At 39.0% G+C, this 18,233-nt stretch overlaps 1 protein-coding gene across 1 annotated transcript in view; it reads right to left on the bottom strand.

Moving 5' to 3' along the window:
- Positions 1-18,233, bottom strand: part of ATRN (attractin) — a 215,992-nt gene that overhangs the window by 150,728 nt on the left and 47,031 nt on the right. The window contains 1 exon segment of the mRNA XM_078148561.1: positions 8,320-8,448. Coding sequence (XP_078004687.1) covers positions 8,320-8,448 — 129 coding nt within the window.

The following is an 18,233-nucleotide window of genomic DNA, read 5'->3' as shown; positions in this document are numbered from 1 at the left end:
CACAGCAGCATTGCTACTGAGCCAAAAAGAGCAGCTAGAGAGAACATAGTCACAGGCTGAGAAGTACCTAATCCTTCACCTTCTAAGTGAAGTTTAAAAATCAAGGGCTAACATGATAAGAAGCAGGCCCAAGGAAAAGAGGAAGAAGAGGGGAGGGAAATTCTATTCAAACTTATCAGAGCTAAGTAGAGAGGAGCAAGGGAGGAGAAAGAGTTAAAGCACCAACAGCACTCGACCCTAGGACTAATTTTGGCCCCAAATCACTAGATGTGTGGGTATGGACCTTTTGGATTTCTACCTGTATCTGTTCAATCATTTCAATCATGTCTGACTCTTCATGACCCCATTTGGGGTATTCTCGAAAAAGATACTCAAGTGGTTTGCCATTTCCTTCTCTAGCTCATTTTCCAGATGAGGAAACTAAGGCAAATTTAGAGTTAAGCGACTTGCCCAGGGTCACAGAGCTAGTCTTCCTCCTGACTCCAAGCCTCATACTATCTATTGCATCACCTAAACTGCCCCTGTATAGCTCTGGACAAATTTCTTAACCTCTCTTAGCCTCAGTTTCAAAGTCTACAAAATGGGAATAGTAACATTGTAGCACTTACCTCATAGGACTGTTATGAGGACCAAATGAAATAATACATGAAGAACAATTTTATAAAACTTAGAGCTCTAGATAATGGTCAGTTGTTAATGTGTTTATTAGAAAATGTTACAGTGATACCTATGTAGGAAAACAAGATGTTTAACATTCTTTGCAGTTATATAAAAATATGGGTAGGAGAGGGGATAAGAGAGCCCACTTCTTTTCTTAACAGTGATACATGCATAGCCTTAATCTCTCAAGGAAGCACGAGTCATAACGATGATCTTGGCACCTGCTCTAAAATGAACAGTGACCAATAAGTGACCTAAAGAAGCAAGTTTATGAGTTCTGACTTCTTCTAAGGATTCCCAATGAGGAGGGTAAAAAAAAAAATGCTTATCAAAGCAGAAGAGAAAAAATTCAAGGGTCAGTTACAGCTGGTAAATAAGACATCATAATGAGAGCCAAACTATAAATGTATTCCAAAATATTTTCCTCCGCTATCTATTAATAGTTAATAGAGGCATATGTGCACAAATTGTAAAGTCTAAGAGGATCAAGATATAAATTAGTTTGCTCTCTAAATGTTATTTATTATAAGAATTCATCTTTGTAACACACAATACTTGTGGCTGCCAGGAGATAGAGAAATAATAAATCTATAATTTAGAGATAAATACATTCTTTCTATCTAGAGCAGATAGGTGGTACAGTGGATAGAGCACTCTCTGTGTGACCCTGGACAAGTCAATCAACTCTTTGCCTCAGTTTCCTTGTCTATAAAATGAGCTGAAGGAAATGCCAAATCACTCCAGTATCTTTGCCAAAGAAACCTTAAATGGGGTCGCAAAGAATGTGACTGAAATGATTAAACAACAATAACAAAAATTCTTTCTACGAAAAAGGATTGAAAGAAAACATCAAAAAAAATTTTTTTCTCTTTTGGGAAGAAGCTTCATTTATACAGTCTAAAGCATTTTTTAAAAATTGTTTCAGAGGGGCACCTAGGTGGCACAGTGGATACAGCACACCGGCCTTGAAGTCAGGAGGACCTGAGTTCAAATCTGTCCTCAGACCAAACACTTGACACTTACTAGCTATATAACCATGGACAAGTCACTTAACCTCAATTGCCTAAAAAAAAAAATAAATTTTTTTTAATTGTTTAAGACTTAATTTAGTACATTAATTTTTTTTTTGGGGGGGGAAGGCAATTGGGGTTGAAGTGACTAGCCCAGGGTCACACAGTTAAGAAGTATCAAGTGTCTGAGGCCAGATTTGAACTTGGGTCTTCCTGATTCCAGGACCAGTGCTCTGAGATCCACTGTACCATCTACTGAAATCAATACTCTTGAAAAGCCAAAAAGAAAAAAATAGCAGAAAAACGTGAGGCTCTAGGTATGTGTTTAAAAATTCTACCCTGAAGGTACTGAAATTAAATCATACTTGCTTAAAATATGAAACACTGACTAGTCATACGTGACAGAATGAAACACAACCAGTGGCAGAGGTTACTCAGAGTCAAAGATGAGAACGAGCTCCCCAGATCTGTCATGCTGCATTGGCTCTGTCATTGGTCCTCTTTGAAAACAAAGGACAAACAACAGCAGTGCTGAGGTAATTCTCAATATAGGTAAAGAAATGAACTTGTGAATAACTTCTTTCATCAGACTCCTTTAAAAAATGTTTATGCTCACTCCTTCCACCTTCTCTCCTCTCACTCCTTACCTCTTTGAATTCTGGCTTCCTATACCATCACTCAAATGAAACTAATCTTTCTAAAGTTTCCGATGTTACCTCTTAATTGCAAAATCTGATGGTCTTTTCTCAGCCCTCATTCTTTTCCTGCAGTCTGCTACAGCATTTAACATTGCCGAATGCTCTTTCTTTCTGGATACTTTCTCTGACACTGCCCTCTTTTGGCTCTCCCCATACCTGTATGACCACTCCTTCTCAATCATCTCTTAGCTGGTTCATTATTGATAGCATGCCCCTGAATCATGGTTCTTCCCCCAGGTTCTATCTTGGGCCTTCTCGTCTCCTTCTATACTATCTCTCGATAACCTCATCAGCTCTCATGAGTTTAACTATAATCACCTATGCAGATGATCCACAAATATACACACACATATGTATATGTCTATCTACACATATGATTTCGTGTGTGTGTGTGTGTGTGTGTGTGTGTGTGTTTGTGTGCGCGTGCGCGCCCATGCACGTGTATCTCCAGCCCCAGGTTCTGCCTTGATCTTCAGGCCTGCATCAACAATTGCCTGTTAGGTATCTCCTAGCCACATCTCAAACTCAACAAGTTCCAAAATGACCCCATCATCTTTCCCCTCAAACCCTCCATTCTTCCAAACTGCCCTATTTCTGTCAGCTTTGTAACCCTGACCTCATCCTCAACTCCTCCCTCTCTCTCATGCAATATCTTATTCAATCAGTTACCAAATCTAGCCTTTTGTAAGTCTACAGACTCTCTTGAATCTGACCCTTTTCCCCTACTCCCTACAATGTTACCATCTTACTTCAGGCTCTGATAGCTTCCTGGGTGGTCTCCTGCCCTCAAGTTTCTCCTCAGTTTTGTGCATCCTCCACACTGTTGCTAAAGTAATTCTCCTCAACCACCAATACCAAGCATCTTACACTTCTATGCTCAATCAACTTCAGCAGCTTCCTATTGCCTCCTGGAGAAGATTAACTCCTCTGCTTGCCCTTTAAAGTCCTTCACAACCTGTCTTTCCAGCCTCATTGAACATTACTTCTCCTCCTGCACCCTGAGATCCAGCCAAAGTGCCCTCTTCTCTATTTCTCAAATACAGCACTTCATTTGTCATCTCAATATCTTTGGACTGGCCATGTACTCCCTCCTCACCTCTGCCCCATATAATCCCCTCTTCCTTAAAGACATCTCAAAGCTTCTAAAAGTCATCTTTTACAGGAAGTCTATTCTAATCCTCCACAACTACTAATGACTTCCTTTCCAAATTACCTTGCATATATGTCCTTTTTATTTATTCTCTTTCTACTTAGCACAGTGCTTGGTACGTAGCCGGCATTTAATAAATATTGGTTTTTTGACTGACTGATGATGGTGAACAAGTAATTTCCATAAACAGTGTGACAAAGAATCTGGGTTCAAGGATCATAAAAATATGATTACAGGATTGATAGCATTTCTCTACTACCTGCCAAAACTAGGCGTGCCTTCTTGAGCACAAGGACTGTTGTCACTTTTATATTTGTTGTCCCAGAGCCTAGAACTCAGACACACAGTAGGTGCTTAATAAATGCTTGGTCATTTACTGGCCTTTAAAGCAGCAAGTTACATAAAGTCTTACCATTCAAAAATGTTTGACCAAAAGCAACTTTGGAGGAAGATGGAGCATAGATTAAAAATATGCCGGCCACTGAAGGGTCTTAAAAAATGAATAGAGGGGGGACAGCTAGCTGGTGCAGTGGATAGAGCACCAGCCCTGGAGTCAGGAGAACCTGAGTTCAAATCCGACTTCAGATCAAACACTTGACACTCATTAGCTGTATGACCCTGGGCAAATCACTTAACCCCAATTGCCTTAAAAAACAAAAAAACAAAAAACAAATAGAGGGAAAGCTAGGTGGTTCAGTGGATAGAGCACCAGCTCTGGAGTCAGGAGGACCTGAGTTCAAATCTACCCTCAGACACATAACACTCACTAGCTGTGTGACTCTGGGCAAGTCACTTAATCCCAACTGCCTCACCAAAAAAAAAAAAAATCACCAATGACTGAGTTACCAACTACAATAAATGGCTTTAAAAAAAAAAAAAGAAGTATTAACCTAAACCAGGAATATTTTAAAATCTGAGTCATAAGTGTAGGGGTATTGACTCAATGACTTAGCAAACTATCTTAGAGAATATCTATGGCTGAAAAAAAAATGACCTGTTGTCTAAGTCTTCTACAAATCTCATTGCACTTCTGAACTGAATTAGCTACGTGGGAAGTCTGTTTTGCAGAGAGAATGAAGAATGTCAAGGAGTGAGATATCTGGTAGTCCACCTAAGGATATTCCGGGGTGCTTTAAACTTAAAGTAGTAACAACTAATCACCTCCAACTAATCACTTCAAGATTTACAAAGGGCTTTCCTTACAACAAATCTGTGACAAAGGCAAACAACATTATTATCTCTCTCTGACTGAAGAAAACGGCCCAAAGCCGGCCATGCTCTGATAATACAGAGCAGAGCAAGGAGGTAAATGGTTCTCTTAACTTCAAGTCCAGGTCATTACACCGTATTTCCCCTCTGTAGGCTCTAAAGTCTCTCACAACAGTATTATAAGCAACAGCTCACACAATTTCTTCAGAGGCTGACAAAGGAAAGCACATTTGGAATGGCCAGCTACTTTAAGTAGTCAGTTCCAGAGGATTCTCAAATGACTTAATTTCACTAAAGAATAAATTGCTGGCTCCCTATTCTCTTACTACATAATTTAGAGGAAGGTCATCAGACTGAGTGGTAATCTGAAAATCAATCAACAAGCATCCATTAAGCACCTACTATATGCCAGCACTAGAGATAAAAGTACAAAGAACAATCATCTCAACTAACAAGGCCTTCACATTCTAATGGGGGAATGTGTGTGTAATGAAGGAATGTGTGTGTGTGCGTGCGCAACACACACACACACACAAAGGATAAAGCAGAGAAAGGATTATTTCATACATAAGGAAAATAGTTAGAAAACCTCATTGTTTGAAGGTGATAGGAAGAAAATAAGAAGAGCTGGGAATAGAAAAGGAAATCAAAATGTGATGCAAAAAATAAAGATAATATTTGATATGTATTCTGATAGGGACAGAAAAATTACCATTATTACCATTCTAGACACTAGGTATCCACTAATCCAGCCTAGAAGCACATGATTCTTCAGCAGCCAAATAACATTGTTAACTCATACAGACTCTTTAGTGGGCAGTCCAATAAAATCCCTAGGTCTTTTGACATGAACTGCCAAATCTCCCCCCACTGTTGATAATTTTTAATTCCAGTATGAAACTTATATATACCATGTTTTATATATAAATATACATGTGTATATACTAATATTAATGATGTTATAAGATGTGTATATTATGCCTTTGTGTGTATATGTGTAAGACAATATGCATCATGTGCACACACTATATATATAACATATCCATACATCTCATAACAGCTGGGATATTACGAGACATGTACATTATATGTAAATATATATGTAAGAAATATATGTGTGTACATCTATGTACACACATATATATACATACATTTCATAATACGATTGTGAAAATACACTTTGGAGGGGGAGGAGAGGGAGAAAGGAGGACAAAGAAAGGTATCTACTTGGGGGGCAGGAGGAGGGGAGACGGATGGACAAGATGGGGAACTGCCATGGGAGATTCCAAAGAGTCACAGGGAGCCCACCTGGTGAACACGAGACTAGTCCAGAAGGTATGTGATAAAGAAAGGAAGGCTCTAAAGAGCCCAGACATACTTTCCTAAGCTCAGTATCATTCTCCCATTAGAAATGGAATTGTAAAGATTTGTTGTAGTTGTAGTTGTAAAGATTTCTTCTCAGGGTTTTGGGTTTCACTAATTTCAGTCAACTTTTCTGGGCATTAGCTTCTTCATAAAACTATTTTATTTTGCTTTTTGGACCCAGAATTTTCACTTTATCACTTTACAGATCTCCATTAATATATGACATCTAACTAACCTCTTCTGTCCCTTGGGCCTGTTTTGTTAGCTCACAAATGTTATGCCCAAAACCAAATATTCTCCTTTCCTTGTCACACTGCCACCACAACTGGATGACCAATTCTAAAATCCACATCCCCTTTCTTTTCTATCCCATGCCACCAAACACTCCAACCCACAACAGAAACATTTCTTTGTTTGTTTGTTTCTTTGGGTTTTTTTGGCAATTGGGGTTAAGTGACTTGCCCAGGGTCACACAGCTAGTGAGTGTCAAGTGTTTGATCTGAAGTCGGATTTGAACTCAGGTCCTCCTGACTTCAGGGCCGGTGCTCTATCCACTGCCCCACCTAGCTGCCCCTAAGAGAAACATTTCTAAGACTGATTTTCAAAGGAAAGGGAAATACACAAATTTAAAAATAAATATACAAAGAGAAAGTAATTAGAAGTGTGAATAAAATAAAACTGTACATATTGTCAAAGTATTTTTAATATACTGGTTAGTTTTACTTAACTGTTTTTGCCTTTTATTCTTTGTTATGAGGGACTGCTTTCTGAAAGGGATGGGGGAGGGATATACTGGGAAATGTAGATGATATAAAAACAAAAGAAAGCAATTTTAAAATTTAAGAAAATCACCCAGTTCCAAACTGGATGGTACTTCTTTTAAGCTTTTCTATCAACTATTCTTGAAGACACAGATTATGGTTAATGTCATCCATGCAAAAGTTTCCAGTTCTTTCAGGGCCCTAGAAATGCCCATCTCCCTTTTCCCCACTGACATCTCCCACCTGAGAACACTATATACCAAGTCCATTTGCCAAAAGCCAATCATTGGCTCACTCTCACTATGGCTACTGGCCAAATACTGGTGTTCTATTATTATTATTACTACATGGTCATTTAACTAGATTTGTCAGCTGAAGGGACAAGAAAAATACAAATTTATAAAGTTTATTAAATCATATCAAAAAGAAATGTAATACCACATGGAACATGGAAAATGAACCCATCTATCACAGAGGATGCCTGCCTGTGCCACTAAAAACTACCTTTCTGTCCTATGTATATTTACATAGGCTGTCAAGAAGTCTCTGAAACATTTCAGAAGACACCTTTCTTTAAGGAAAAAAAAAAGACAGTGAAGGCTAATGAATCTGCAGAAAGAACCCCTAATATGATCTCAGTAAACTAGTTACTTAATATATCATTTTGAAATTTTAAGGATGATTAGAGGGAGAGAAGAATGGAAAAAGACCTGACATTCTACTGATAGAGAGAATTCCAGTTGAGGAAACTCCCTCAACTGATACAAGTCAGCACTTTCTCTGCAACTGTAGAGAATTTTCCAGAGCACTGAAAGATTAAGTCACTTGCCCAAGGTCACAGGTCACAGAATGTGTATGAGGCAGGATCTGAGCCTAGGTTTTCCTGGCTTAAAGGCTATCTAATACACCACCTGGCCCCTCATTAACATGTGCCAAAAGAAACTTGTTTCACTAGTTAAATTCCAGAGGAGTTACTCTAAATCCTAGTAACATCTACTTCCTTTTATATAACTCTTTTCATTCCTCATTTTTTCCAACTATTAAGCAAACTTATTTTAAATTTGTCAGATTTTCTCATTCTCACTAAATTTCTTGCTTGTTGTTCAGTCGTTTTTTCAGTCCAATCTGACTCTCTGTGACCCTACTTGAGATTTTCTTGACAAAGATACTGGAGTGGTTTGCCATTTCCTTCTCCAGTTCATTTTACAGACGAGGAAACTGAAGCAAACGGTTAAGTAGCTTGCCCAGGGTCACACAGCTTATGTGTCTGAAGCCAGATTTAAACTCAGGAAGAAGAGTCTTCCTGAGTCCAGATAATCTATCACTGTGCCACCTAGCTGCCCTAAAATTTCTTGCTTAGTTCTGGCAAAAAGAAAGAATCAGTCTAGTTGACTGGCAATAGAGAAGGAGTCAGTTCACATAAGTGACACTCAAAAATTCTTTAAACCATTTACAAAAAGGCTTACCTATATGTGATGTTAAATCCAGTCAAGTTATAGGCAGCATCACTAAAGAAATGCAGCAGAGCATGCCCAGAGGAGGCCACCACTTCAGGGACAGTCTCATTACCATCTCTCTCAGGAACAATCAGGCCACTGAAATAAAGACATGGATTATTTAGGAAGCTCAGCATAATCCCAAACACAAAGTCACAAAGGGTACTTCATTTATGGTGGGGAGGAGGTAGGGAAAAACAGGTCAACATAGGGCATGATTCATTTCTGTAATTACCAACCAGTACCATGCAGTACAACTACGGAGTACCTTGTCCTTCTAACAAAGAACAAAACTTCAGCAATGAAGGTGGCTGTGCAATGGAGACTGATAATTCAGTAAGCCTACAGAGAAAATGGATTAGCCCTAGATGGATTCAGATGAACACCTAAAATCAGTAGCAGTTTGTCTTACTTCTGTCCCATTCTCTACCTATCTATTAAAAGGTTTTCTCATTTTCATTTTAAGATGCAACATTTTCCTATTTTATTCCTATTTAACTTTTCTGATTTATTGTTTCTCCATTCTCATCAAGGTGATGAGACAGAGAGTGGAATATCTCTATGCTTTAATCAAGAGTATGGCCAAGCAGTACACTAGGTACTGAGGAGGAGGAGGAGGAAAAGAAGGAAGAAGAAAAGGAAGAAGGAAGAGGAAGATAAAGAAAGAAAACAGGAAGAGAAGGAAGAGCAGGAGGAAGCAGAGGAGAAGAAGGAAAAGAAATGCATAGTCCCTATCCTCAAGAAACTTACAATCTAGCTGGGAAGACAAGACATAGAATCAAATACATAAAATTACCACTTAATATGTACTTAAAGAATAAATTAATATACAGGTAATATTGATTGGAAGATTCATATAAACAGAAAGAGAATAAATACAAAGGAGATATATATATACAAGGTAATTTGGGAAGGAATAAATTAGCAGTTGAAGGAAATCAGAAAAGCTTTCATGTTGAAAGTGGTGTTTGATACATAGAGAATTAAGTCAGATTTATAAGAACACAAATCATTCCCCAACTGATAAATGGTCAAAGGATATGAACAGGGGTTCTCAGATGAAGAAATTAAAGCCATCTATAGTCACATGAAAAAATGCTCTAAATCATTACTGATTAGAGAAATGCAAATCAAAACAACTCCAAGGTACCACATCACACCTATCAGATTGGCCAACGTGACAAAACAGGAAAATGATAAATGTTGGAGAAGATGTGGGAAAATTGGAACACTAATGCATTGTTGGTGGAGTTGTGAAATGATCCAACCACTTTGGAGAGCAATTTGCAACTATGCCCAAAGGGCTATCAAAATGTGCATCCCCTTAGACCCAGCAATAGCACTTCTAGGGCTATATCTCAAAGAGATCATACAAATGGGAAAAGGACCCACAAGTATAAAAATATTTATAGCAGCTCTTTCTGTGGTGGCAAAGAATTGGACATTGAGAGGATGCCCATAAACTGGAGAATGGTGGAATACTATTGTGCTATAAGAAATGACGAACAGGCTGACTTCAGAAAAACCTGGAAAGACTTGCATGGTCTGATGCTGAGTGAAGTGAGCAGAACCAGGAGAACGTTATACACAATTACAGCCACGTTGTGCGATGACTAATATTGATAGACTTAACCCTTCTCAGCAATACAAGGATCTAAGACATCTCCAAAGGCCTCATGATGGAAAATGCTATCCACATCCAAAGAAAGAACTGGAGTTTGAATGCAGATCAAAGCATACTATTTGCTATTTTTTTCTTCTGTTGTGTTTTGTTTCCTCTTTCTGGTGGTTCCTCCTATTGGTTCTAATTCTTACTTACTAATGTGAAAATACGCTTAATAGGAATGTATATGTATAGCCTATATCAGACTGCATGCTGTCTTGGAGAGGGAGGTGAGGGGGGAGGAGGAGAAAAATTTAAAACTCAAAAGCTTATGGAAGTGACTGTCGATAATTCAAAATAAATTAATTTTTTTAAAAAGTGGTGTTTGAAAGAAATATTAAAGTAAGAAGAGGATTACATGAGGCACAGGTGAGAAGGGAATGCATTTCAAGCACAGGGGATGACCTATACAAAGACACAGAGATGGCAAATGGGAGTGCTGTATGTCAGGAATAGAGAAGAGGTCACTCTGACTGGACCTCAGAGCGCAGAAGGAAAAGTAATATCCAAGAGGGTGGAAATCAGGTTGTAGCTAGGTTGTGAAGGGCTTTAAAAGGCAACTAGAGGAGGTTATATCTTATTCTGGAGACAACAGGAAGACACTGGAGTTGACTGAGCATGAGAGTGACAAAGTTGGATCGGTGATTGTAGAAAATTACTTTGGCAACAGTGTGGAGGATGCACTGCATTGGAGAAAAATTTAAAGCAGGGAAACCAATCAGGAAGTTATTGCAATAATCTAGGAAAAAACGTAATGAGGTCCTAAACTAAAGTGATAGCTACATGAGTAAAGAAAAGGGGTCAGACATAGGAGATGTTGTGAAGGGAAAAAAAGCAAAACTTTATTCCTACAATCAATTCCATCTAATGCAGCACTAGATTACACAGGCTTTTCTTAGCTGCCACATCACGTGACTGACTCACATTGAGCTTCCATCCTCTAAAATCCCCAGTACAACTGTTATATATCCATGTTTTCTCAATCTTAATTTGTGAAATTTATTTTTTTGCACCGAAGTGCCAGGCTTTAATTTACCCCTAATGAATGTCATCTTATTAGATTTATCCCACTGTTCTAACCTATCAAGATCCTGGAGAATACTAACTCCAGCTGGCATCCAGCATGTTAGCTGGATGAGAGTGCCTCGATCCCTCTTGAAAGGACATGCATCTTTGAATTCCCACTCTTATGCCACTGAAAGAAGCCCTTAAGGAACACAAAAAGTAGGCTCCTCTTCTGAGGCTTAAGCAGATAGAGTGCTGAACCTAAAATCGGAAAGATCTCAATTCAAATATCCTGCCTCAGATGCTTACCAGCTTTGTGACCTGGGAAACCTCCCTTGGCCTTGCTTCCTTATCTATAAAATGAAGGGGGTGGACTCAGTGGCCTCTATGAAATATCCAATTAACAATCACAACTATGAATGTAAATGGATGAATTCACCCATAGGAAAAGAGGATACCAGAATGGATTAGAAATAAAATCTAACAATATGGTGTTACAAGAAACATAGCTAAAATTTGGAGCCAGAATAAAATTTATTACTAGTCAAAACAACTTAAAAAATAAAAAGCTGAAGCAGTAATAATAATCTTAGATAAGACATTAAATAAAAGACATGGTTAAAAAAACAGTATAGTATGTTTTACATATGCACTGAATGACAGTATCTGAGTACTTAAAGGAAAAGCTGAACAAAGTACAGGTAAAAACAGACAACAAAATAATAATTTGGAGGGGCTTCAATGTGACCCTTTCAGACCTACACAACTCTAACAAAAAGATAAACATGAAAGAAGTTAGGGGCCTGAACAGAATATTAGGAAAGCTAGAGCTGTTAGCTCTCTGATAATCACTAGAAAGAAATGGAGAGGAGTCTACATACTTCTTAGCTGTGAAGTAATTTTGTGTAATTTTACAAAAATTGACCACATATAAGAACAGAAAAACGCCACAAACAAATGCTGAAGAGCAGAAATGTTAAATACGCCATTTACTAATAACAAAGCTATGAAATGATTAAAATTTCATTAGAGACTCAGAAACTAACAGTAGCCATGTTTTTAAAAAAAAAATACTCTGAATCACTAATAATTAGAGAAATACAAATTAAAGCAACTCTGAGGTTCCAATTCATACCCATCAGACTGCAAAGTTGATGGAAAATGACAAATCTTGGAGGTCAGTCAATAAATGGTGCTACTATGTGCTAGGCACTGTGCTAAGCACTAGGGATACAAAGAAAGGCAAAAACAGTCTCTTCTGTCAAGGAGTTCACTACTTATTTGGGGGTGGGAGGAGTGGAGGGACAACATAAAAACAACAATTACACAAACTAAATATACACAGGATACCTAATTCAACTGCACAAACATTTATTAAGGGCCTATTATGTTCCAGGCACTGTACTAAGCATTAGAGACACAAATAAGAAAAAGAAAGACAGCCTCTGTCCTCAAGGATCTTACAATCTAACGGAGGAAGACAACACAAAAAGAAGCTGGACAGGAACATTAGGGCTTGATTGGTGTGGAAGCATCTTATCCCATGGAGTTCAAACGAAATAGGCTACAGATGGAAAGCGAAAGTGAGCTGGAAAGGACACATACTGCTTTCTATAAAGGTAAGTTTGGGGAGGGGTTTAGTGTTCCACTCTCCAGCCCTCCAACCAAATAGGAGAAGAGGCGGAGAGAAGGCTGAGTGGACATGTGAAGGTAGACTGGTATGAAGGTAGATTGAGAAATCTTTCTTATATAAAATGGGTTTTTACCTGGGACTTGATTGAGAAATCTTTCTTATATAAAATGGGTTTTTACCTGGGACTTGAAAGAAGCCAAGGAAGCCAGGAGGTGGAGATGAGAAGGGAGAGAATTCCAGGAATGGGAGACAACCAGTGAAAATGCCAGGAGTTAGGAGATGGAGTGTCCTGTGAAGGAACAGCAAGGAGGAAAGTGACAGTGGAACACAGAGCACATAGCAGGGAGACTGTTTAAGAAGACTGAAAAAGCAAGACTGGCTTGTGAAGGGCTTTGAATGTCAAACAGAAGGTTCTATATTTGATCCTGGAAGGAGCCACTGGAGTTTACTGAATGGAGAATGGGAAAGGATGATATCATTAGATCTATACTTCAGGAAGATTAATTTAACCACTGAATGAAGTATAGATTGGTGTGGGAAGAGACTTGGAGGGGTTGTAGTAAAGAAACATATTAATGTATTAATGGGGAAGCTGTGAATTGGTCTAGATAATCTGGAAAGAAATTTGGAACTATGTCCAAAAGGCTACAAAACTCTATATACCCTCTTTGACCAAGAGACACTTGCACTAGGCCCATGCCCTCAAGAAATCAAAGATATCTAAAAAGGATTCATATGTACAATAAATATTTATAGCAGAGATTTTTAGAGTAGCAAAGAACTAGAAACTAAAAGGATGTCCATAAATTGGGGAAAGGCTAAACAAACTATGGTATATTAATGACATGGAATATTATTGGGCCATAAGAACTGATGAAAGGGATAATTCCAGAGAAACCAAAGATGGTTCATATAAGAAGCCTTGAATGAACTCTTACATAGTGAAGTGAGCAAAACCAGGAAAATGATTTACACTGTAACATCTAATGAAGGAAGACAACACATAGAGGGGAGTCAAAAGTTGGAGGTGTAGAAGAGGGGTGGTAGAAGAAAGGCTGCTAGTAAGGGGGTGTAGAAGTCTGGAGAGAGAAGTGGAAGGAAAGATAGTACAGTCATTGCAAGGGTGATGGCCTAGAAAGAACTAAGGGGTGGAGGGACTGAAGGTCACAGTGAAGACAAAGGACAGGGTTAAGGTCCATAAGGTATAGAGAAAGATGGAATAATAAAAGAGTATTATCAAATAAAGGAATTTTGGGGTTCAAGACCACAGAAGTGTAACACTTGCAAGTGATGAAACGATCAAGGGGCATGGCCATCTCTGTGTACAATTGAGGAAAAGCAGAGGTCATGGAAATTAAGTAAACTGAGAAACTGAGAAGTGAGGGTATTAAACTCATTCAGGAAAGGAAAAGGAGGAAAAGGGGAAGTGACAGAAAGGAAGGAAATAAGTATTTAAAACATATGCCATGTCCCAGACACTGCATTAAGTGCCTTTTTACAAATACTATCTCATTTGATCCTCACAAAAACCTTTTGAAGTAAGTGCTATTATAATGCCCTTTTTGTATTTAAAGAAAGTTAGGTCACACGACTAGTAAATTTGTGGGGGCAGAATTGAATTCAGGTCTTCCTAATTCTGACAAAATGTTCTAGTGGTTGATAAAACAATGGCCACCAGGCTACAGACTGGGTGACATATTTGGATAGCATGAACTTCCAAAGGAAGAGAGATTGTCTAGAAGTGATAATGGGAAGCAAATGATATTCCAACTCCTCCACCAGAAATAATGAGTTGGAGGGGTATAAGTACAAATGCAACCAGTGCCGGAAAGGGTGTCATAAGGAAGAAGTCAAGTTTCAGTGAGTTAACAGGAGATGTAAGGAATGAGAAAGGAAAATGTACAGCATATAGATTTAATTTATCAATTTCCTTTTAGAACTAATCCCTCTCACACTTCACCCCTAATTAAATGACCCCAGCTCTGCTGTTCCCCCAATTCTATCAATTCTGTCATCTCTACAAACAGATTTGCTCCTCATCTTGGATCATATAGGTTATCTATTTCTCAGATGTGTTCAGCTTCATGGAAATCTATTCTCCTGGGCCTTTTTGCTTCATAACCTCCTCTAACCTCAGGTCTCAATGCTCTCCTACCTAGCTCCCCCTTTGGAGGATATGTCCTACTACAGAGACGGCTAAACCTAACACAAAGAGAAGGGTTAGGTTGCCACAAATACAAGCTGCTGCCTCCCCAAAACACACACAAACACCCCCCCCCAACATCCCCTATCATAATACCATAAAATTTTCCAAAGTCACTTGGCAAACACAAAGATGCCAATAAACAACTGCAAGGTTCAAGTAGCCATGATTCAAGTGACCCTTAATACTACTGAAAAATCAAAATAAATCACATTCCCCTTTACCCAATCTTATTAAAACACAAATGAAAAGTTCACCAAAATTACGTTCTGTCATGGGGTCTTTCTGTCCTAGATTAAGACCAACCATCTCTCAATATCTAGTTACACTGTCAATTTTCAGAGAAGTTATGGACAGGAAGGTTGTATTAAGGAGTTTTGACTTCAGTAGGAGTTGAACTAGATAATCCGAGGTAAACTCTAGTTCTAATATTCAACAATCCATGAATCCTGCGGGCTCCTAAACTGCTATACCAATAAGAAAACACTGGATCATAGGAAATAACACTGAAAGAGGTTTTAGAAATCAAGTCCAACCTTCTCATTATATAAAAAGGGTAAGTAACTGGCTGTGGCCATTACAGGTAGAGTTAAACCCTTAAGCCAGTCTGCAAAACATCATAGATACAGAAATTATGTAGCTGGAAACAGAAAGTTTATGGAAAACTGGGGGAAGAGTCCAACTATAAAGATCTGGCAAGGTTACTTCATGAATTTGTAAGGGGGAAGGGAGGGTAAACACAAAATGCTTTAATGGAATTATGGAGAATGATTTACTTAAGATAGGTCCTGCCTCTCCTCCATCTTGTATCTTTGTTTTTTGGGGGGTTTTTTTGTCTTTTGGCTAGGCAATGGGGTTAAGTGACTTGCCCAGGGTCACACAGCTAGTATGTGTTATGTGTCTGTGTCTGAGGCCAGATTTGAACTCAGGTCCTCCTGAATCCAGGGCCAGTGCTCTATCCACTGTGCCATCTAGCTGCCCCACTCCATCTTGTATCTTGAGAAAAGATTAGGGGACAGAGTTCCAAAGAGGAAGGGAGAGATTCTACACATTGTCTTGTCCCAGAACAGAGAAGAGGTATTACAAATGCAGATTCAGAGGAGGCAACAAAAGGTTCCTCTCTGAGCTACTGCAACAGCCTATTGGTCTCCTTGCCTCAACTGTCCCCCTACTCCAGTCCATCCTCTAATGAACTTTCAAACTGATCTTCCTAAAGAGCAAGTCTGACCATGTAAACTCTCCTCACCCCTATTTAAACAACTCCAGTGGTCTCCTATTACCTCCAAGATCGAATACAAAATCCTCTATTTGGCATTTAAATATTCACACCTTCCTCCCCTCGATGTAGTCTGCTCACCAGTGACTCAGGCCTCCTTGCTGATCCCCATACATGACATCCTGTCTCTCAACCCTGGACATTTTCATTGGCTGCCCACCATGCATGGAACTCTCTCCCTAGTCATTACCACTTCCTACTTTCCTTCGGTCCCAGCCGATGTCCCCCATTCTGCAAGAAGCCTTTCCCAGGCCTACTTAATCTCAGTGCCTTTCCTCTAAGACTATCTCCAATTTGTCCTCTCTTGTTTGCACATAGTTTGTATGCTGTCTTCCTCGTTAGATTGTGTGAGCTCCCTAAGAGGAAGGAATGAGTTTGGGTTTGTTTGTTTTTAACTTCTTACCCTCAGAGCGTATCACAATGCCTGGCAATTAGTACGGTTAATAAATGCCTGTTGACTTGACTTGAACTACCCAGCACCAACCCAAAAGACGCAGGAAAGAACATTTTGAATGGGGAGAACAGGGGTGTTTGAGAGTAGATCAAAGGATTACTGGTCAAGAGCTAAAAGGAGGCCCAGGGTCCATTGAGTGCAGATCGAAAAAGGTTAAATTACTCACCCAAGATCACACAGATCAGAAGCTGGAGTTGAGCCCAAGATCTCTAACTCCACAGCTCATGTTCTTTCCATCATAAGACACTGGAAAGACATGGAGAGGATGGCCCTAATTGGGTTCTATCAGCAATATATGGCTCTGGATAGCGCGAAGGCAGCAGAATGCCCCACAGGTAGGAGAAATAGTGGCAGACTGGCAAGCAGTGACACAACTGTGCCTACTCTGCAATGTGGCTATTGATGCCTGGCATGCTGTCAAAGTCCTATAGGCCCCATTTATAAAGTATAGAGGAGTAACTTAGGCCTGCTCCAAGACCTGATGATTCTACCTTTACATTTATCTCTTCTCTCTATTCCTTCTAGTGTGGAGAGACCAAGGCTTAAGTCTGGCCTTGACAATTTACTAGCTGAATAAGTTATGGTAAATGAATGGGATGGAATACTACTGTGCTCTAAGAAATTGTAAAGGAAATAGTTTCAAAGAAACCTGGAAAGATCTGTATGAACTGATAGAAGGTGAAATGAGCAGAACCAGGAGAAAAATCTATACTATAACCCCAACATTGTGAAGATAATCAACTGTGAAACACTTAAGAGCTCTGAACAACACAATGACCCACTACAGTTCCAAAGGATTCATGATGAAAAACGCCATCTACCTCCATACAGAGAACCGATGGGCTGAAAAAGTGAAGCATATTTTTTCTCTTCCTTTGTCCTGTTTTTTTTTTGGGGGGGGGCAGGAGTGTGGCTGATGTGGAAACTTATGCTATATGACTTCATACAGGTTTTGTATTTTTTGATTTCTCAATGGGTGAGGGATAAGGAGAGGGAAAGAATCTGGAACTAAAAATAAACTAAAATCGAATTGGAAAAATAATTTACTAGCTGTTTGACCATAGCCAAGTCACTGAACCTCCTCTGGCCTTGGTTTTCTTATCTGTAAAACAGGATAAATAATAACGTGGACTATTCACCTCACATTTGTTGTTAGGAACATATTTAATAGATACAAAAATGAAAGCTATTGTTATTCTTGTTGCTATTTTTATTCCCATCTCCAACAATGTGATGTACCCTCTCTTTACCACACAGTATGGCTACTGCAATAACCTAAATGATATTCCTACCTCAACTCCATCCCTCACTTTAATGAGATTACTCTTACTTCTGCATAAATCTAGTCTGCTCAATATCATTCAATGACTCACTACTAACTGCAAAATAAAATTCAAACTTCTTAGCAAAAAAAAAAAAAGGCCTTCATACTTTGGCACCAGGGTTTCTGATAATGTACTTTATGCTCCAGACAAAATGAACTACTCACTATGTCCCATAAAGGTCTTACACTTTTGTGTCTTCATTTCTCTCTCTCTTTTTTTTTTATTTGCTTTTTGGTGACGCAATTGGGGTTAAGAGACTTGCCCAGGGTCACACAACTAGTAAGTGTCAAGTATCTGAGGCCGCATTTGAACTCAGGTCCTCCTG

This window comes from Phascolarctos cinereus, unplaced genomic scaffold, assembly GCF_003287225.1.
Source record: "Phascolarctos cinereus isolate Bilbo 61053 unplaced genomic scaffold, phaCin_HiC Scaffold_9;HRSCAF=440, whole genome shotgun sequence".
NCBI lineage: Eukaryota > Metazoa > Chordata > Mammalia > Diprotodontia > Phascolarctidae > Phascolarctos > Phascolarctos cinereus.
This window is presented reverse-complemented; position numbering and strand designations above follow the sequence as displayed.